This window comes from Leptonotus elevatus, chromosome 7 (assembly GCF_054856555.1).
Source record: "Leptonotus elevatus isolate MCC_2025b chromosome 7, RoL_Lele_1.0, whole genome shotgun sequence".
Lineage (NCBI taxonomy): Eukaryota > Metazoa > Chordata > Actinopteri > Syngnathiformes > Syngnathidae > Leptonotus > Leptonotus elevatus.
In genome coordinates this window covers 18719723-18743288 of record NC_141245.1, presented here as the reverse complement: position 1 = coordinate 18743288, position 23566 = coordinate 18719723, and the positions used below count along the sequence as shown (strand labels likewise).

General features: G+C 38.3%; 1 protein-coding gene across 3 annotated transcripts in view; it reads right to left on the bottom strand.

The window, feature by feature from the left end:
- Positions 1-3340: 3340 nt before the first annotated feature.
- The window catches only part of aadac (arylacetamide deacetylase), a 21728-nt gene continuing 1502 nt past the window's right edge, over positions 3341-23566 (bottom strand). Inside the window, exons 3-8 of one of the 3 annotated variants that reach the window (XM_086081020.1) lie at positions 10700-11078; positions 10509-10602; positions 8497-8725; positions 7421-7490; positions 5959-6130; positions 3341-5586 (exon numbers count right to left, since the gene is read on the bottom strand). In XM_086081020.1, coding sequence (XP_085937146.1) covers positions 4966-5586; positions 5959-6130; positions 7421-7490; positions 8497-8725; positions 10509-10547 — 1131 coding nt within the window. In that variant the 5' untranslated portion in view covers positions 10548-10602; positions 10700-11078 and the 3' untranslated portion in view covers positions 3341-4965. Of the gene's footprint in view, positions 5587-5958; positions 6131-7420; positions 7491-8496; positions 8726-10508; positions 11079-21939; positions 21985-23566 lie in introns of those variants that run through there. The other 2 variants (XM_086081019.1, XM_086081018.1) reach the window with 2 other exon arrangements.

Genomic DNA, 23566 nt, shown 5'->3' with positions numbered 1-23566 from the left:
GTAAAGAAAAATATACTCACATTATTGGATGTGAAGTAAGCAGTCACACATTCAAAGCTGTACGAATCCATTATCATATACGCGCAAAGGTGGTGCAATTTTTACATTTTACAGCGGTTGACTTTCTGACCTCCGTTAATGTTCAGACATTTACAATTAACTGCTTTTAAAATATTTTAAATATTGTCTGTGTGTTTTAATAAAGGTATTATATAGGTGACAGTTGTATTCTCAAAGAGATCAATTACATTTTTACTTTTTTTTGGGGGTCTAAAAGAGGGGCGAGGTTTTGACTTGAGCCAACCTCCACCTAATGCTTGTTAAATGCAATGAAGTTACACAGTAAATTCTGTAGAGTAAATTTGACCATTTAGAGTGAGACCAAATAGACTCAGTTTTAGAGTAATATTTACACTTGTTAAGTAAAGAGTAAAATAAAGAATTGGGGGGGGGGTGCAAATAAAAGTCACTCAAGGGTTGAGGAACACACTCACGATCTTCGGCTTGGGAGAGAGCCAATCTACTCCCTGAGGCACACAGCTCCTGCTTTGTGTTAGTATATCGTGTCAGCTGCAGCTGATTCCATGATTCCATGGAATCTTCTCCAAGAGACAAAAAACGATGTCTTTGGTCTCTTGGAAATAAGCAAACAGTAGGAGGGGCATATCTGAGGTGGTAGTGTGGCAGTCTCTCAAGCTGAAGGTCGTGAATTCATTCCTCAACCGTTGAGTGACTTGCTCTCTTCCTAGTGTAAATCTTAGCCTACTCTAAAACTGAGTCTATTTGGTCCCACTCTAGAGTCAAATTTAATAAAGTTAAAAATACCCAATTTAAGGATTTGTGTATGTGGTTAATACATTTCTACAGTCACATTTAAATTTGTATCAGAATTGTGTGTACAGTATATCCTGCAATTGGGCGCCGACCAGTACAAAGCGTAACCCGCCTCCTGGCCAAAGTCAGCTAAAACAGGTTTCAACCCACCCATGACCCGAGCGAGGATACAGAAAACGGACGGATACAAGTTGATGGATAAAAAGCAAACATGTCCAAGAAGCTGTACCAGTTTCTTACATCTTGAACACAGTTTGCGACAAAAACAGATGTCAGGGCTCAAAGAGAATAAAAGTATGACTCAAGAAGAAGCTGGGGAACGAGCGTGAGGGGCAGGCGGGAAAGCTGCTCTGCTGGCAGATACGAAAGGGCAAGTATGACCAGCACTAATGCGAGGCAGTTGTTGGGAGAAAATCGAAGGTCATGGCTATGGTGGGAAGAAAATACACTAAAATCAAAAACAGGTTTGTGAAAACTAGAACATCACCGTAAGAGGAAAATACTCCAAGCTATAATTGATCAGCCTATAATTACTAGGCAAAGGGCTTTGTTGACAGTTTTGCATTTTTTTCATGATGGGCCAAAATTTCCTTTCCCACTCGACACAGCTCACAACAACATGCCAATCCTAAAAATAACAAATATGCCTCCCGGTTACACTGTTATCTTTAATTTATGTTAATATCAATGGCCTTATCCTTTAAAGCCAGCTTCAATTTGTTGTCTGCTTTGGTGAATGATGTCAAAAGTTCAGATAGCTCTGACTCCGTTTAACACACGCGACCTGTACAAACATATTGTTCTACTGTCCACACACGTATTTCTCATACTTCCTTAAGTCACATCATATAACAGAAACGGTTCATGCTAAGCAATTTGGCACTTTGAACACTGAGTGTTGGTTGTTTTCAACTACATGAATAAGTGCGTCCTCTAATCACCAACATGGCGCCAGTGAGTAGCAATTACCACACACGTTCTAAAAATAGCTCACCAGGGATAGGATATTGCAATTTTCTAGGAATACTGTAGAAGGGATTATTTAAAAATGAAAATACGTCCAGAGATTTATACTAGCGCATTTTATTATTGATATTCATACCCTGTTAATTACACTAGTCAACCAATTTTGACAAATAGTTTTGATCAGAGATGCAAGTTAGCTTTTCTAGATCAAAATTCCAAATCTGCCCTGGATTTCCGCTAGCACGGCAGATTTTCACCATAATAAACTGTGATATAATCTAAAATATACAGATATTTTTAGTAATATTTATAAATTAACGGTAAGGTTTAGCAACAGGTAGAATTTTTTTCTGAAACATCATCCTTAGCTATGTATTACAATACATTTTAAATAAAATCCATTTTGCGCAAGCTTTAATAAGTCAAATTAGAAATGATTTTTTTTAAAATCTCAAAATCCAGATATGCTAGACAAAAAGCAAAGATAACTTTTTTAATTAGCATTTAAAAAAAATGTAAAGTGTCCATAACATGCCCGATTAAAAAGTGTTATTTTATTAATTGTAAAAAAAAAAAATAATAATCATTATGATCAGCGTCTTCACGTTGATGCCGTTTACAATTAATAAAACGATCATTGAGCCCTCATTGATGAGTCTTTTCCAAAAGGAGAACAAAAGACAGGATGAACACTGACTTTGCTCTTGTGTTCCTAATAACATTTGATGATTAACAGCAGATGGCCACTGCTGCACTAGAGCAAGTGAGATGTTGCTTTGGACATACAAGATTACTACTGCACAGTCAATGTTGAGAAAATTCACCTGCAGTCAAGCATGTTTTTTTTTTCTTAATGCAGTGCTATTCTCAGTATATGACAGTAACATGGGCTACAAATTATCGCTATTAGATTGAGATTCCGAATAATAAAAACACAAAAACTAAATCCATCTTGACAGTTTGGCTAATGTGCTTAACACGTGGAAATTATCATATTTACTGGCAAATGTTTGCCAAAACGGAAAGAGCAAATGGAGTTTTTTTTTGTTTTATGAGGCATGTAAACTCTCAACACTTTCTACAGGAAAAACAAATGTGTGGTGTACATTCCATACATTATACAAGTATAATCCATTTAACCAGCACTATATGTCCGCCCCCTAACCACCACCAGGATTCACTCGCTTATAATCCATTTCACGTTACTGTTATTATCCCTTTGTAGTGGTAAAGGAATTCAGGAGCGGATCTCCAACGGGGGATTGAACAGCACATGTAAGCACACCTGCATACAATACTGAAGAAACAAGATTAGTGTAGCACACACACCGCCCATTTTACATTTACACAAACAAACAATTATTGGAATCCTTTAATGGTTTATCCACACTTGTACGTTATCCCCATTCATGGTGTCATTTTCCATCCTGGTAAGAACACGTTAAGTTGTATTGATTGGCACACTGGGCAACAATGTTCAAACCATTGTATGCATACAGATCGATTGCACGCTCACTGTAAAATCTTGAAAATCCGAAGAAAGGTTTTACTCAAGGACACTGTGTTCCCGCACATTTTCACAGCCAAGAACTTGCTGAGGCGAATGATTGCCAAGAATAAGTTGGATCTTAAGCACTTTTGTCACATCAAAAAGCGGAACATTTAATTGGTAGTTCAAACACTTGTAACAGGTGAATACTGTCCAAGATCGGGAAATACATTTTAGAAAGGACTCGGGGAACCTCGTCGGAAGGAAGCTACATTTATGGATGTTCTGTTTTAACATGAACGTGAACATCGAAGTCAGCCAAAGAAAATGTTTATCTTGGACTTTGAAAAATCTGTTGAACAAAGCCATTGAAAATATTGAACATGAAATATATGTTTTATCTATACACATATACATATATATTAGTGCGGTCAAACAGTTAAGGTTTTTTTAACAAATCAATGTAATTCTTTTTCCACAATTAATCACATTTGCTTACCTCTATTTTCTATGACGCTTGTAACATCCCCACCCCCCGCCTCTTCAAAACAACCACCCCCACAAAAGTCTGGTGTGATTTGGATGCATACCTTTCCAATACTGGGCTCTCAGCTGTTTCTTTCCTTGGGTCACCTTTTGAACGTTTAGGCAAACGCATGCAGGAAAGTTTACAGTCAAAATAGACACAAAGCAAAAGGATATATTAGTAGCAAATTACCTCATGATGTTTGGGCCGAGGCAGAAATAAAAATACAACTCAGCGGCATCCTATAAAACAACTGTACATAGACACATACATATTACATAGATTATATGTATACATTTAAAAATCCTGGTTATGGAACAAAGGGAGTATTCTGTTCCTTTAAAAATAGCACGGATTTATTTAATAAAATACCTACAACTTTCCATTTGCACCTATATAACAACATCACCTTTTAATTCCATTTCATGTGGGCAACTATTTTATTCGGTTTCACACAAACATTCCACAAATACTACACATGGTGTGTTTATTAAAGATAATTCTATGTAGACATATTGTAAGTCATAATCAATGAAGCACTTAGTCAACAATTCTAATGTTCCATTCCATGTATAAAGCAAAGTCCATAAACACATTCTCAGATGAAGAATCCCATCAAACACATTTATGATAAATTACAACATCTATTCTGAGACCGGTGACCTGTCTCAGGTCCAACGTCGGTGATGTATAACCTTGGCTTATTGTTGTTCTTCTAGATCAATGGACACAAATTCACACATTTTGTAGAAAGTCATTGCAGAAGGCTGGCAGCTGTTACAGAAACGAAAGGCCAACCAACTCTACTTTACTTTACTTTACTTCCTGTGTGCAAAAATGGCCTGGTGTTCAAATAGCTTTGGCTATATACTGATGAGCCTAATCAGACAAAACGTTCTTGTGGGTGATGGCGAAGCCATAACAAGCATCTCAAGGGAAAACTAATCAGCTGCAGCACAAAATGTTCGACAAGACTTCAAATCCTTATGCCAAGAGTCTTCTGATTCCACTCACCAGAAGAAAAAAACAACAACAATATGAATTTCTAATCTTTCAAAGATGTGACAATTTCCTAATAATACAGTATACTATATTTACAAAGATGAATGCCAAACAGGGAATTCATCAACCCTTCTGTAAAAGTTTTCTTCTACAAATTTTCCTTCAGCCATTTCACATAGTTGTCCATCATGCGGTGAGCGATGAGGAAGTCCATCGGCCACATTGTGAACATGAGGGCTCCGTGGAATCCCGCGTCGTAGTGTTCGTGCGTCACTTCCACGCCGGCAGCGCGGAGACGCGTGGCGTACATGATCCCGTCATCTCGGAGGACGTCGTACTCACACGTGATGATGTAGGCTTTAGGTAGGGAGCGCAAGGCTGCGTCCGGAACCAGCAGAGGGGATGCCCTCGGGTCAGCCAAAGAACGAGACGGTCCACCGGTTTCAAACCCGGCCTCCCCCTGCGCCACGGCGGGGGGGCTGTAATTGTAGTTTCTGTGATATGTTTCAGGCAGGAAGGCGCTCCAGTTGACGAACTTCAGCAGAGTGGAAGACTCGGGGCTGTTGTGTGTGTTTGCCATCATGGCTCTGAAAAATGCCCTGTCGCTGGTGAAGTACTCACTCCAAAATCGGACCATGAGCGTGCGCGGCAAAATAGGCATATCTTGATTCTGTTGATAAGAGGGCGTTTCGAGATCCAGTGCCTGGAGCACGGGGTAGATGAGGGCTTGGGCTTTCAACTGAACCTTTTGTGCTGGGTCCTTCAGTAACTAGAACGATTTGGAGGAGAGTAAGAAAAAAAAAAAAGGAAAATAAAAAGCAGATATCTATCTTATTGAAATCACTAACAGCATCTGATGACATCAAGGCATTGCATCTACCTGTTTATTTACAGTACAGTGGTCTTCACAAAAGCAGTGATTAAAAGCCGACATGAACCATGAACGCCTGAGCCAAAGTTAACATGCTTGTCATTATACCATTCACACACCGTCACACATGACATCCAGAATCGTTTTAGGGAACTGCAAAGTTGACTTTAGAAGCAGCCGAACATGACGGCTCAAATATCAAACTTAACCACCCGTGTACATGTATCACCCATATCACTTTCACTATCTGGAGCAAAAAAATTCATGTACCTGTTGGGACACAGCGGCTGCCAGATTTCCCCCAGCACTGTCCCCAGACACTGCAATACGTCCTGGGTCCACAGAATACTGGGCAAGCACGCCTACCTGGAGAAAGTGCTTGACAACACGATATACATCCTCATACGGAATAGGGAAGTGGTGAGCAGGGGCAAGACGATACCTGTAATTAAACAAGCTTGAAAGTAACTTGAACTCCACTCATTGTTTCCATCATCCACCACATTTACCCCCCCCCCCCCCCCCCCACCGTTCTGGCTGATTTAAGTTCTCAGCTCCTCCACTCAAATGACCCCACAAACTCCTATGAAAGTTGATCCAGAGAGTCAAACAAGCTCCTACTTTACCCAATTTGTAAGCTTTCAATTCGGTGAAATGATGTCAGCCTTTAATTGTGTTACATTAACAAAACAAGTCAAGCCACACACATGGACGACCTTCAAACTGTGAAATTTTGAAATGAATTTGGAAGTGTGGAGTGTCTGTATTTACATAGCAATATCAGCAACATTTTACAATAGTTCAGATATCATCTTGAGGCCGAGTGGTACTAATCATCGGAGTTAAAAGCTACTGCATGTGTGTCAAATGTCACAAGGCAAATCGTGTGCACCATTGAAAGGACAAAGCTTGTAGAGGGGAAGTTCGGCTAGACCGAAAATGAAAACCATTTAGCCTCACTCCGCTGCACCCCCAATTCCATCCAGCTTGTGACTAACGAGAGAAGACAGGCACAGACTGTGTGTGACAACAACACATTTTGGAAGAGGAGATAAGACAGACATGATAAGACTGAAATCGCAACAGTTATGAACTTTATACTTTGTATATTAAAATACAACTGTTTTTGTGTTGCAATAAATATCAGGAAGTGCATCGGAGACTTTAGCTCTCCTTGCCCACATGTGAGAGCATTGCAGTTTCTTAATTGTACAGTCATTCAGCACTTGCGAACGACGGCGTATTAGGGCCACGTATATTTTTCTTTTCCGGGGGAGGGGGTATATTCCAAGAAAAAACTCGCAAATTTGACACATCAATTCAGCTACTTTTACAGAAATAATTACAAAATGTATAAATGTGTGAATAATAATTCTAGAAACATAAATGTACAAGTAAATACTGCATACATTTTAACAAATTAACTTAAATGCTTGATCCTCACGGCGCGGACCTTCGCTTCAAAGAGCGAATGCTTATACTCTTATTTAAAAACCAGACTGAAAAGTATTGGCACAAACATCCGAGTAGTACGCGATGTGTATTTCTCTTAAGTTTCTGTGTTTTTTTTCTCATGAATTAGCCACTTTATAAAGTGAGACATATTGAATGTTTTCCCTCTCTCTCAGTGCATTTCAATGGGCTTCAATTATAGCAGATTTTCGCCTAGTCCCTGTAACACATAAATTGGGGTTTGGCAGTTGTAAGTCAAGTTACAAGTTACTTTACTTACTCTACAGAGAGAACCACTGCATTCAGTTCGGTGGCTATTTTTCTGGCAACGAGATCATAAGGACTCATGTCTGTGAAGAGAGACAGAACACAGACTACACTTCAGAGGGCACCATAAACAACCGCCGTCACAGACATTTGCTCATTCCCGTTCGCTGCAGAGATGAACCTGTTAAGTTGTGCTTCTCCATGCAGTGGAACCTCTAAGGTCAAATACAATCCATTACAACATTTCAGTCAACGTCACAGTTGTTGCAAATTTGTATTCCCATGGGAAATAATGAAAGCAGAGCTTTTCTTATTGCTTGCTTTGTGTCATTTCTAGTGCAAACCTTTTCTCAACATCCAATGTTGGCACGCTGATCCTTCTGGTGTAAGTAACAATAACGCCAAAGAAAAGGAAAATCACAGTCAGGTTGATGCTTTGTGAACTTCACTCTTGTGATATCATACAAAGTACATAATAATGGTATTTGAATTTAGAAGTTCCACTGACTGAATTTAGCTTAAGGGATGAAAATGTATCAAGTCAGCAATCAGTAAGGCAAAAAATGTAGTGCACTACTTGGCTTCAACCACCAGGGGCACTGTTTTGTTTAGTTTGCCATCTAAATAAGGTGATGGGCGCGATGGGCGCGATGGGCGCGATGGGAAGCTGAGCAACATCCTCAAGTACTTTAAGGAAACTCCTTGTGGGCAGCATGATTTTGGTCAACGCCTCATGGGCATTCAAACAGGAGTTGAAATATTCAAAACCAATTGAAACGACTAATTTCCCCTTGTAGTATACTGTATATAAAATGTATTCCCTTCATAGCAGGTAAAGTATCTTAGATTTAGACAAACAGATTGCAAGAACAGCATGACATGTGTCAAACAGAACGGGGTGTCTTCGGGGTTCTGGATTAGCAAGGCCGGGCACCCCTATGAGGTACCCACCGCTCCAACAGACGGCATGTTATTTCCTCAGGAATGGAAGAATTGTGTATTACAGCTTTGTAATTATCCACGATGTATAAATATCGCCATAATCTAGTCTTTTTTTGTGTTTTCTTAGGAGAATGCTCATCTACTTACAAGAGCTCCCCAGACACCATCCTCCACCGTGCAGGTATATGAGAGCCCTCCTGGGCTCTGTGTTGCCGCTTTGCTGCTTGGGTTGGTAAAGCAGCACCTCCACGCCGTCGAAATTCTCTACCGTCACATGGACGTGTTCGTCGGAAACGGGTGCAATTCTTTCAATCAGGGTGACAACATACATCACTCCCATGTAGTCCTTTAGTCCTACTAATTCACTGAAGTCCGCCTGCAAGGGAACATTTGGTAAATTTGTTGTGGGATTACAATAGTAGTAGTGTTAGCACTATCATTTGGAACTATCCCTACATTTAAGCAACCATACAAACCAAAAACATTACTGACAAAAATGGAACCAAACACTTTTAAAACACACGTTAGACAAACACGTTAGAATTTGAGCAGATTACTTTCATATGACTGGTTGATATAAACACCTTAAAACAACTCTAAAGTAAAATATGTACCCCATCTACAATAAATGTATTTGTTCCATTTTGTTTCTAATTAATATATATATATATATATATATATATATATTAGAGCTGTCAAACAATTAATTGTATTGTAAATAATTTTTTAAATCAGATTAATCACATCTTAGTATTTTTAATTAATCACGATTAATTGCTTGATTAAAAAAGGCTTTTTTTTAATCAACATTTTTCGTCAAATTTGAAGAGCACTGGTTATGTGTTCATTATTTTGACATTTAATGTTAATAGGACTTCTTCAACATTTTTGGATCCACTGCTCATGCTCATCCTTCTCTTTTTCTAATCAGTTAATTACTTGCATAATTTAAAATGGAAAAAAATGACACCAATATTTTGACATGAACAAATATTCTAAATGTGATACGCAAACATTTATTAAATGCTTTACTTTCATGCATGTAATTATGTTTATTGCTAAAACACGACCTCTGCTGTCACGCTAAAGGATAATCTATGGTCAAAATTAATAGTGCGATTAATGCGATAACTTTTTGTGATTAATTAATCAGTTAACGCTTTAACTTTGACAGCACTATTATATATATATATATATATATATATATATATATATAAATAATTTTTAGCCCCTGCCCCCCTCAATAAAGCACATTGCATCCTATTCTATCCAAAGAAAAGGCTCCTTGTACATACATGAATGATGCTTAAGACTACAAGCTACAGGGCTAAGAGGGAGAGACTGCATGTTCCTGCAGTCATGTGTTTAGACAAGGAACATAAATTGTTAAAACCTAAGAGTATGCCGCAAATGCAACTGTAAGTAATAAGAGGGAAGTTCAGGCTGATTAGATGTTCTTAGTCTCGAATACCCCATGACGACAAATTGTTAGCTCCGAGCTTTGGTGAGAAAAAAATGACACTACAAATTGTGAGGGCAACATAACAACAAAAATAAATTGGTGTCACTTGTAAATGCACATTTGGGATTATTTTTTTTTTAATGTGTTATGACAAATTGGCATCTGAATTTAAAAAAAGAGTTATATTAATAACCCTTGGCAGGGATCAGAAACAGTATACCACATGCAGTTTCCTTAATAGGCTCTATTATTAGAAGGTGTGAGCAGGACTATACTACACATGGATTAGCATTTGACATAATCTGGTCCAAACGCTATGTAGAACCACATCAGCGAAATACAATATAACCTATTACCTATAAGACGTGATCAACAATACAGAATCTTTAATGTATAATTTAGGTGTAACATGATATGAACCGAAATGAATACACTTGATATGAATACTGGTGGTGCAAAAAACTGTACTGTATGCAGTTATTTATATATTTTTTGCAAATCAAAAGAATAGATCATCATATAAATAATTATGAATTACAAGTGCTCAAATTGCACACTTTCTACCCACAAGCACACTTTGAAATGGAAAAGAAGAAATGAATAAAAGATCAACTGTGTATAACTTTTACATCTATGTACCTACTCCTGCACCTCATTTACATTTTATCCTTATTGACTGTGTGATTTGCGGGCTTACCAGGTGGCTGAGACTTCTGAAAAAAGTGTTGGTCAGCATGAGTTTCCATCTCTGGTCGATATCCTCGGGAATGGGCTCATAAACATAATAAGCACTGAAGGAGCAGAGAGCCACGAATAAAACGATGCTTCCCAGCCTCATCGTGCAGCACGCGTGTGGGGAGACGACACCACTCAAGATTGTTTACTCACTCACTGCAAGGGGCGACTAAACTCGCGCGCGAAAAAAAAATCCTCTCCCCTCCTTTTCAGCTGCACGTGCACGTGTTTGGTGTCATTTTGTGGTTTTCAGCGTGCGCTTGTAAGAGTCTTCTCTCTGTGTGCTCGGAGTGCGGTTTGAGTGGTCCAGTGGCAGCTGAGTGGGGGCCATATAAAAAAAAGAAAATGAAAAAATAGTAGCGTGCTTGCACGACAGGAACGTCCCACCTTGGCCCGAGCCGCAAATTCTTCAGGTGCCTCTGGATCAGATGCAGCACCCACAGGGCGGGATGAGCCACATAACTTGTGGAGACGTAGATCTGTGGCGAAAGTGCTGTTTGGTGTCCCACCGGGTCCTGTAGATGGCACTGCGCTGAAAGAAAGAAGAAGAAAAAAAACATAAAATAATCAATCTGGTAAATAAACAAGCCTCATCGTGATAGCGGTTTCTCGAGTAACATATTCCCCAATATAGCAACATTTAAGGGGCAAACATTTACGTCTCTATAGCAAATTTTGATTTCATGTCACAGCTCATTCTAGTTCACAAACGTACGCTAAATGTTTGGCTAGACATTTAATGGTCTCGTTTGAGAATTTCAATGAACCTTGACGTGACAACATTCGCTAGAGTCGCAAATATTCACCCTCTCAGTGGGATACAGACAACACGCAAATGTTTAGAAAAGTATTTGCGAACGACAGATGGTGACAATTGGCGGCTATTTGGGGCAGCATTGCGAGGATTAGCAACTATTTGCCGCTCTTTTGTCACTATTTGGGTAACCTGAACCGGACTGTTGGAATAGCAGGCAAATCTATAGACCCAAAACAATGAATGTGCACAAATCTTCCCTAGCATTCAGTTTTCTGCTGTCCACCATCTAAGATAGATATGTATAACTTTTTTAAAAAATAACAGGCCAGCATTTGACTTAAATTTTTCATTTCAGAAATATACTTTTGTGTAATTTGACGCAAACATCAATAAAATTAAAAAAAACTTTCCATTACTTAATAGAGAATGAGCAATTCCAAAATCAATGGAAAAACATCAGCACCAATTTGTATCTGTATCTTTTTCATTTTACAGTATTATTAATATTTTGCAGGTAATGTCCTAGAGACTCACCGTCGCGCTGTGATGTCAGTTAGGAAAAGTGAAGTTAAATTCATTTGAACCAGTGCTCTCCTTTCCTGTGTTCGAAAGGAAGCACCTTTTCATCTCTCCCTGACCCGATGATGTAATCCAACAAAGGTTACGGAAAGGTGAAATAAAGGTTAGGAGATTTTACTTTACAAAGAGATGGAACCTCTAAGAGGAAGCCATTGCACACTGAAGGAGAGTGAAAAGGGAGAAATTGCTCTCACAGAATCTGGTACACATTTGGTGACCTTTGAAGCCGTCATATTAAATATTTTAACAAGATGACTTTACAAGGGGATGTTGAAATACTTTTTAGAAATGGCATTCTTAGTTGGCATAAGTGTACCGACTGAACTCCAGCACTACGGATATCAATGACAACAAAAAAACTTTCAAAAATTCAAACCTTGGATTTTTTTTTTTACGCTTGACTCCAAATTGTAAGTCCTTGGACATGACAGATAAACTAATGCAAAACACATTAGAGTCAATTCACAGCAAGAGGGAGTCTTGTGTGCATATTTTACAGTAGAGAGGAACTTCCAAAGTCAAACAACCAGTTTGTTGAGCTCGTCGAACTGTGTTGGACAACTTGTAGGTGCTCCACCCGGAAAATGCAACTACTCTCAATGTTCTAAACATCAGATATTTCCTTCCCAAAGAAGAATAGTGCCTAACTCACCCGATCTGGCCCTGTGAGATTTTTTTTATTCCTCTTTCCCAAAATCAAGAGGGTGACCAGGGAAACCCTTTATGAAGCAAGGATGACATGAAGATGGATGACGCAGCATCAAGGAAGAATTGATTTTAAGAGTGCATGAATGCACGGAAGGCTAGGAAAGTGTGTTAAACTCACTTCTTACTAAAGTGAAAATTTGCAGTTCGGATTTGAAAACACACCCTCAAATATGGTGTTATCTGTTCCAAAGTCTAAAATTTATGATTAAACATGTATTTATTAACTTACCTAACGGGCTGTTATATCAAATAGACGACAACATTTAAAGTAACAATAACACTCTTAACGTTAAGAATGACACGGGGCAACATCACAATAATAAAGTTCACACTAGCATAAATTAAACTACTAATATGTCAATTTTGAAAATTGCAGTAATCCCACCTCCACCACCGGTGTTACAGTATGTACCAGACCATGTGTTAAATACCAGACCACTTCCACCATAAATCAAATCTACGATTTATATATAGAAATATCCTATTTGTTTTGTTTTTTAACGGCATTTGACACTTGTTTAAGGTCTACAGTGTAAAAACACAATACAAACTAGCTTAAACATATTAAGAGGAAGTGATGGATAAAATATATATTATACATTATAAAATGAAAGTACAGCCATCGCGCTCTTTAAGTGGGATTACAACAAAACTAGGCTGTGCAGGTCATTTCCTGCCTTTATTCAAATTTACACCAAAATAAATTGTGCCGCCATCTAGCAGTCAAGAGTGGAATTGCACTCGAAATAGATAATTAGACCAAAATAGAGTTGTACAAAAAAAATAAAATCCACAAACCTGGAACCTGCGATGACTTACTCTACATCCGAACCTCACATACTTGCCGTTTAGCACCCATGGATTCACATATTTTGATTATTTCTCTCTCCCTGATTGTTTTTAAATATGGGGTGGGGAGGGGGGGGGGGGGGGTGTAAATGTTTTCTCCCTATTTTTCTTTGCTCAGTCATATGACTACAGGTGATCATCTCCAACTGGCAAGGCACTGGAATACTTGTTACACTGTAAAAATAGTACAGTATTTGAAATGTCACTAAAAGCCAAAGAAACGAAAATTGATGGTTTAAAATCTGGCTAAAAGGTGCACTGCACCTCATGTTATTTGTCAGTGCTTTGACAAATGACACAGTTCACTTTGTTTTTAGAAACCAACCAGCATCAATGCAACTTTTTGTTGACTTATGGGTCATATTATTCCAAACTTCCTTTTAATGACAGCTTGGAATTTGAAATTAGCCCGCAAAATTGGCAAGCCCACAGAGATGTTCATCTTCCAACTGGTTTGCTACTGTGGTAGAATAGTAAATGACTTTTGTGAATACAAAACTACACTTCAGACACTCAGGGACTTCCCCACCCTCCTTCACTACACACTTCAGAGGCGGCCACCTAGTTTGGTTGATAAATCTTTCATCAAGCCCTTCGCTCTTGTGTAAGTTAAGGCGAAGCGTGTCAAGGAGCGCGAGTGTGGATGTCTTCATCTGCGTTGAGCCATGCTGTGCGATGCCACATCAACACCGAACACCCTGCTGGGCACGAGGGAAAGAGTGCTCTTGCATTAATTAAAATGCGCGATGAGCCCATATTTTACTAGTATTTTAATAAGTAATCTTCTGCTTAACCCTCATTGAAACCACATGTAACATCTCTGAAATTCCAAAACCCACCGGAGAATCCCAATTTAGCAGCATAAGCACGTTTCAAAGTTTTGCATTTGCAGAACTCCTGCAGAGGTGACGCTATGCAGCATGTCAAGGAGAGGGTACTCTGTTCCAAGTTAAAGGGTACTGAGAAACATTTTTTGACATGATAAATAAGAAACAGTTGCGGTTGAAAACTTTGGCATCCATGAAGCACATTTAAATGAAAACAAAAAAGCAGAATGAAGTTCAGATTAGTGATATATTGTTTGCAAAACTTTAAATGACTGTTTACAACCACTTTTTCCACAGCAGTTGGTAGTCACTTAAAAATTACAGAATTCTAATCAAATGATGGATTTAGTAAAAAAAAAAAAAAAAAAAAAAAAAAAAAAGGGGGCTTACAGGAATGCCTCTTGACCTGTCACGTGAGATGCGAATATTGGACACTAACAGACAAGACACAGTTTTTTTTGTTTGGTCACTGGCTCATAGGCAACTGTGTTTTGGCTTGGGTCATGGGAACATTGTGTTAGGGCTAACCCTTCTGATGATAATATGATAATTATGTTGTATTCTTAGTTTGTCCAATGACTCTTATTTTATAATTTAAGCTTTTTCCCCCACTTTCATATAGAATTGTGCATTGCGCTAGCAATAGTTACTGAATGACACTTTTGTAAGTACGCCGAGGTTCCTGATGAATAAATCTTCTTTATTTATTTATTTTTATCTTAAATTTTTTATTTATATTAATAAGCTTCTGAAGTTACCAGATACTCAGTAATGGAGTAGTCCTTTTGACCGAATACTTATTCTTACTCAATTATTTTGAGGACTACTTTTTACTATTATTCTAAACCAGGGGTCTGCAACCTGCGGCTCTGGAGCCACGTGTGGCTCTTTTAGTCCTTCTACTGTGGCTCCATGAAGGTCTCTAAAAAAAAAAAAAAAAAGTGTAGAAATTAAATAAATAAAAATAGTATTCAAATGAATTAATGACTTCAATAAAAATGAAGGATTAAATATTCCAGAAAAATGTCAGAGTCCAAATGTTTTTGGAAAATGACCTAAAAATGTCCAAAAAGGAAGAGGAAGAGCAAAAAATTATCATAAATTGTCCATTAAATTGCAAAAAATGTCAATTGAATAAAAAAGGCAGAAAATAAATGTTCATAAAGTAACCTAAACTGCGTGGGTGGCATGGCTCAGTGGTAGAGTGGTCATCTCCCATCCCATGTCGACGTGTCCTTGAGCAAGACGCTGAACCCCAATTTGCTCCCAGTGGACCTGGCAGCACCTTACGTGGCAGCAGCCGACTACTGGTGTGTGAATTGGTGAACGTGAGGCATTGTAAAGCGCTTTGGGCACTATACGGTGTGAATGAAGCGCTATAGAAAAAGCAGTCGATTTACAGAAAATTACCATAAAATATTTTTGTAATGGCCAAAAAGTCAGAAAATGTATTAATAATAATGTTGTTATTTTTTAGCATAAAAAGGCAGAAAATAAACATTCAAAAAGTTACTATAAAATGTTAAAAAACAAAAGGAAAAATCCCCAAATTTACCATAAAATGTCCACAAAATTGCCAAAAATTTAAAAAAAAATTGGTAGCAAAAATGGCAGGGAAAAAAATGAAAAAATAATTTTAAAAAAAGGTAGAAGAAAATGAATGTCAAAGTATTGGATGCTGCATGATTTTGTGTTATTATGGTGCAGCACTAATGAGCCATTAGGCTAACACCGACAGTAACACACCGTTTCCTTCATAACAATCTTTAAATGTTTTGCGATTCCAGAGCGATTTTTTGGCATTTATTTGGCCTAAAATAAAACGTTTGTTGACCCCTGTACAGTACAAGTTGTGGGAACTCTACCAACCTCCGCTGATGCTGCTGTGATCATGAGATGCATCCAACAATTTGAGAATTCAGTTTTCATTGACACCACAATAGTACAATGTACAAGTGAGTGTCTGTTTCATTGATCACTAGATAGCAATGACTTGAAGTTATTAAACAACAACAAAATGCTTATGAATGGATGCCTTTCATTGTAGCCAAGCTTCATTTAAATGTAGACGTTGTAGCTTAGCTCACTACATTTTACAAGTATCTTACCCAATACTGACAGAACTGTTACATGACCAGGGACCGCAGCAGCAGCATGGACCTCAAGATGTATTTTTTTTTTTTTTTACAAGGTGCCTCGTGATCATGGGACTGAGAAACAGCAGAGGATTAGCAAGCGCTCTATCAGTAGACGGCTGTGCAACACTTGTGTGATAAGGAATGTTAGAGTCTTTCACCCCATTCCACATGAACTCTGCTATCAGCAGACATTGATTCCACGAAGAGTAGGTGTACTTAGGCATGCAGGATGAATGAAATGTTCTTGTACAATATCAATTGAACAGAAATGAGTTGATAGAACTAAGGTAGTGCCCTTTTTTCCTATTAATGGGATTTTGTTCAATAAAATATTCTTTACATGTAACACAACGTCAGTATTTTTATTATTGTAAAAGTACCAAAACAGGGATTCAATATTAATGATTAGTAATTTGACAGAAATAAGGGATAAATGTCACAAAAGCAGAAAAATAATTCTCCATACTACTACTGATAATCATGATAACAATAATACCCCCCCCCCCCAAAAAAAGAAAGTCTATTAGCAAAACATGCCAAAAATAAACTCAATATCTGATCAAAACCTTCATTATATTGCTCTGAATTACTGTATCGTTTAGTGCCCAGCAGATGGTGCCATGACCTAACTCTGTGATGACCTAACTTTGTGCTGTGCATCCTTCTATAAAATGGGACATTGTATCGTTATTAAGACTTTAAATAGACTTAAATAAATGTGAACGTTTGCATTTTTATATTTGAAATTTCAAAGGCTTGTGGTTCCACCGTTAACGGCAACATTGATAAACATGCAAACACATATGTAGTCACATTGGGTGGATGTGAGTGTTTTGCTGTATAAGATGGGGAGGGAAAGCATGAAACTTAAGTTTCCTTCCTGCCTACTCCAGCATACAATATTTAGCCGTACAAAGCTAATTTAAGGCCATTTAGGTCGACACCTTGACTCTGCTGACCCCTACAGGTAAAAGTCCAAAGTCTTACACCAAAATAGACACACAAAACAATTATTCCAATTGTCTTAAACAAATAATTACCTTTAATGTCATTGGCACAGTAATCGAGGACAAAAAGATAGGAGAAAAAAAATAACCACCAATGATATTAGATCACTGAACAAGTAAAACCAAATAAAAACTTCAGAAACAGAAACTCATTCTGTTAAATGTTGTAAAATACAAATGCATCAATATGTGAACATTACTGAATAATTTACTGTAATATTGAAAATGGTAAGATCAATTTAGTTAATTTACAGTAGGTGTATAGCTATAATACTATTGCTGCTTCCAGAGCTACCCCAATAAATGAAGTCACATGTACAATATGGTGCTTTTATGTATAGGTGTCGATGACAGTTATTGATGACAAACCAACAGGATTATAACACCACTACATAACACCAGTGGGACTTTTATACCCTATAAAAACTCAAATAAATTGCACAGATTTCATTAGGACTGTAGCCCCCCATGACCACTCAGCATTAATTTATTGTGGCGGACATGAAGGAAGCACAAAACAGCTTTGGTGCAGGATCCCCAAGGCCTTCAGGAAAATACTGTGTTTTGTCCACATGTTCAAAGTGTAGGAAGCCCCTGGCTGTAAAGTCATCTATGGAAGGACTATTAGCCATTGCCAGTTGCCACGTAGCACGGCAGGAAGTTCTGAGCACAGCATTAAGTTTAGCGCTATATATATATATATATATATATATATATATATATATATATATATATATATTTAGTTTTTTAAAGAGCAATGATGATGACATTGCCGAATGAACAATGCTGAGCTCTTTAAAAAATAATAATAATAAAAATAAAAAATAAAAAATAAAAAAAAGTTTGGCGCTTTTGCTCATGCATCGGAAAGCTCAGTAAAAACAGATAACAGAAAACAGATGGTGATATACAACAGTATAGCAAAACATTTAAAAGAGGCTAAGATAAATCAAGAGCATATGAATTATCTGTGAGGCCTTGCGAGCACAACAAAATGGGTTCCATTGTGTCCTGAAAAAGTGTAATGGAAAAGCAACCACACAGGTTGGAACCAGGCTGTCGAGTTAAGAGGTTTTAATTGACAGATGCAAGACCCCCCCCCCCCCCCCTCAAAAAAAACCCCACCAATAATAAAAACCTAAGTCCTTGTACACAGGGTATTTTTAAAGGCGAGCATTTCCCCCCGCCTTTTCCCGTGTAGAAAAAAAAGAAAAATCATCCACACTGCCTCGTTTGTTAAAAAAATAAAATAATCCACATAATACCAGACAAAAACGGAGAAGTGCGTTTTTAAGATCATGCCAAGCCTCTAGGTGGCAGTAGTTGCCCGACGCTTGACGTCACTTCCACAATACGTCACACAAGCACGTACTGTGAGCGCACACGACTTTTTTCAGTCAGTGAGTACATCATGAACAGAGCATATAGGAAAATAAAGATGATAAATACAAAATAATGATAAATACAAAATTTTGAAAAAAAAGCTTCACTTGTCTTTTCTGAACAACTTGAGGTTTGTGTCTCAGTGATGTTTACAACGGGCACATGCAAACATGGATCCGGAGAAAGAAATCCACAAATCTCCATTTTGGATGGAGTTTTTGGAAACCTTTGTTTTTAATGAAAAAAAAAATCCCTGAGGACGTGTGAATGAGTGGGTAATCTGCAGAAAAATATTTCCCGTTTGCGAAAACCTGGACTATGTGTAAACAGGGCTGAAATGTAGCCGATTCTTGATCCTACTCTAGCAATGAAAACAACTTGAACAGGATCAAAAAAGTAAAAGCTGAAATAGCTGAAAGGAGCGAGCTCAAATTTTCAAACGCAAGATGAGCTCCAGGCGTTATGCTCCACCTCCTTCCATGTTTTCGCGTCGGAAAGCAACCCATGGTGTTGTTTATAAGAAGAAGTACAAGGCTACATCAGGTAAGCAACGCTAATGACGTCAGCTTTCTTCACAGGAAAAAGATTATTTCCTCCCCCCCAAAAAACCTTGGAAAAAGTATAAACAAATTCACTCTGATTTGCCAAAATTCTGGCCTGTGCAGAGGAGCCTGTGCTCAACCGAGTGCAACTTTGGTTTAGAATGTTTCTGGAACGATGAGAGGTATTGCGGACAATCCGTCAAACAGTTGACAAACATCTGGTTTTAGTGTGCAGTGTGGAAGAGTACAATAGACAACACTCCAAATATCTCAAACCACTAGACCGCATTTAGCACCAGGCTGCAGATCCCACATCAAGTCATTGAACTTGACACTAAGAAAATCCAGCTCAACTTGGTTCATGTCATAAAGCTCTGCGGTTGTTCGAGAATCAACACGATTTACATGACATGGTTGGCAGTCTGGCGACACGTTTGCAAATCAGCAGGAATGCCAAAGGAACGTGTGCGAATTTAGTGCGGTAATTCTGTTTCTGGATAAAAATAAAACCAAATTCCAGTTTCTAATTGTGGTCCGGCATAAGTCTATGATCATTAGGCTGGTTGTAAAGGCGATCTGTGCATGATGAGCAGCAATATTAGGCTGAGGTTGATGTTTGAGGTGGGATTCAAACCATTGCGCCTCCTGTTTACTGCTCTGCTGCGCTAGCCACTGAGCCACAGTGGACTTGCTGTTATTATTGAAGTGCTGTGAAATGGTATTGAAGGATGATATTTAACGTGGGGAAAGTGTGCGTAATGGGAAATCAGACGATATATACCCGGGATGGCGTGAATTTTTGAAGCAAATTGAAATTTGAATGGTGTGAATCGGATGTATTATATGGGAGTTTTTGCACAGTTATTCGTCTACCAGACTACCACAGTGGGGGACACTCAATTAGCGTTTCTGTACCCAGCACTGCAAACAACGCGATACACTCACCTGTCACAATGTTCTATGCCCTCCAGTCCAATAAGTATGTATCCAAAAAAAATTAAATTAAAATAAAAAAAAGACTAATTTTTTGGTTAGCTTCTTGCAAAGTATCAGAAAATACTGCCACATGTAAACCTCAGCTTGCTGTGACTTTTTGCTGGATCATCCCTTTGGCTTTTAAAACCGAGTGTACAAAATGAAAGTGAGCGATTATTTCCCTGCAATGACTCAGAATAAGCAAACATGGCACATTACCAGTTGGACCACATTTTAAGTATTGCTGTTAGAAGAACAGTACAGTTGCTCTTGTCAACTTACAATCCAAGGGAAATGAGTGTCCTTGGCTAAAGGGGAAGCGGACCGAAAATAAGCAATCACCAACAAACATCATCACGTCCAGATTTCATAGCGTTTCCAATCCAAAACACCCAATATCGCAAATCTATGCGATTCTCTATTCATTCTCTCTCCTCAGCCTTCTAAGCTTCTTATTGCTACCCAAGAATAGGCTTGACTTTTCATTTCTAGATGTGACTCGGGCCAGAGCATAATTAACATTGGCTAGGAGGAAAATCAGCTCTTTTAGCAGATTAAATTCTCTTTGGCTAGAGGGGATAAGCCCCGAATCATGCTTAATTGAATTTATTCATGCTTGTATCACAATTTGTAAGGGATGAGAACGAGAGGAATGAGTGTAGCTGGCATTATTAGCAGGTGAGAGCTCTAGTAAAAATAAGGAGAAGATATTTTACCTTGAACAAGCACCAAATTGGTTCCTGTAAAAAGGAAGAATACTACAAGGTGCCAAGAAGAGAAGACTGTTGTCCAAATTGTGTGGCATCCAGATGTTGGAAAAAGCAACGGCTGAGATGCAAACAAATGAGCCTTCCAATCTTCCTAGTGATCTGAAGCAACAGATGAAAGATCCCCATTATCCCCTCATTCCACGCACATGAATCATCCATCCAAACGTTTATGAGAAGGCTATCTGATCTCCTTGCTTATTCCTCTGTGGTTCCACTGACTGTCCATAAATAGACCGCTTGTGTCCCTTTCAACCAAAGAAAAGAGCCTCTGGTCCAGAATGCAAGCGACTATATTTATATTAATCAGCAGGTCCAAAGATGACTTCAATTCTCTCGTTTGTTGTACAAAATTAGGAGACTTATTAAAGTATTACATGCCAAAACATGCACGGTTATCGTTGAAGGATGTGGGCCTGATGTGCCCTCTTTCATGAATTGAGGTTACAAATTCAACTGACAAATAGAGAGCATGCTAATCATTTAGTGGAGTCGAGTTTTACAGATACTCATCTTGAGGGATTATCATTAAATTATTAATTAAGATGAGAACAAGGTTGTTCTTAGTGCATACTCATTGTTGCTAGCTAGCAAAGACTTGAGTCTAGCCAGTGGGCAGGCATACCGAATTTTACGGACAATACGTCGCACTAGGCCAAAAATGCATAATAAAGGTGGTAGGGAAAAAAAACATAGATAAATTGCACTGGAGTACAAGTAATTCATTTTACAAACTACTTGAACAAATACAGACATTACGTCATGTTGGAAGGCAAGTTATAACATTAATAAAAGAATAGATAACAGGCTGAATAGGTGTAGCCTTAAGATATGCTAACAGAATGAAGGTTCACTACTTACAGCTTGTAGAATATGATTTTCTTTTGGGGGGGGGGCATTTGTGTTCAGTCGTTCTCAGTTGTCTTTGTAAGCTAGCGTTTCCTGTTTAAATATTTAATTGTTCAGGAGTAGGAGATATCGGTGCATAAGTCTAGAGTGCCCTCTTGTGGCTGTCGGTGAAATGATATACCCCTCGGTATATTTTTTCATGTATAAGTTGCTCAGGAGTTGAAGTCGCAGGAACAGCCAACCTATGAAAGAAAGTGTGACTTATAGTCCGGGAAATATGGTAGAAAGAAACAGGTTACTGCATGGCGAGTAATCCATGAGTAAAAATTCATGATTTAAATCATAGCCTTTTCACCACTTACTCCCCAACTAATGAATTCTGGCATTGTTATCTTGTATTATGCCAATGCCGTCAGAGACGAAAAACTTCATTCTTGTATAAACCTGCTCATATATTCCACTAGCAAGTCCAAAAAACACAACATTTCCTCTACAGGCTTGTACAGGAGGCACTGAGCTTGACATCCAGCTCTCTTCTTGCTCCAATCACTAGAATCCAGAATCATTGGTTTCAGTCAAATCGTTATGACAAATGTAATTCATTCGGGTAGTTGAGTATTTTTTTCTACACTTAAACTGGGTCAATAATTTGACTCTTCTGAAACAAAGTAACTCATGAGTGACTTCAAACGAATAAATACAAATAACATGCCATATGTTTGGCTTTCTGCTTGAAAAGAACAAACCCCCAAAAGAATTCAAAGCCACAGTGTGACAACAGCAGAGGAAAATCTAATCTACAACGCAAATGAATTCCAGACAATCGGTGTCTAACGTCATATTGTTGCTGTCCAATGAAACACATGCATCCATCCGACTACGTATTTTTTATACCGCTGGTCCATATTAGGGTCACAAGTAAACTGTGGCCAATTCCAGCGGACTTTTGGGCAACACTCGTCACTAGTCAATTACATAATCATTCACAAACTATGCTTTGTGACATCCATTTTGTTATGCAATTTTGTTAATTACAAATTAATCCTAAATCACAGTCTGTTGTTTGTGTTTCATTTTGAACTTAAATTCTCAATTGCAGTTTTGCCTTCTGTCAGAAATACACAAAAGGTCTTTCTTCAAAATGACTTAATAGAAATGTTATGTGTCAAAAGTACTAGTGGTATTGAACATCCCTAATGTCTACATGTTGCCAGATGATTTTTGTGATGTGTATTACGCAATATTTTACATGGGGGAGGTAAGGGGGTGCCTGCCTCTACTAATTTGCATTAAGCCAAACTAATAAAACACAGAAGAACTGTATGAATAAGTTTAGTTCATTTTTAACTTTTGCTTTTCTTCTCAGAATCCTCTCCAGGAATATAAAGAGATAAGTGAAATATTATTATCTGGGCAGTGATGAGTAGCTCCACTATTTTGGCAAAGTTTAGCACTCCCAACAGATGTGTGCTTTTTCCAGCGGGCTTTATATTTCACAGCTACTCCAGGATTGCATTCGGGCAGGTTGCAAAGAGGAGGGAAGGCGAGTAGGGGGGAGGGGGGGGGGGGGGGGGGGAGAGAAGACCAAAAAGAGGTTTCAGCTTCAGGCGTGTCTTAGAAATGCTCTCCACACGCTGCG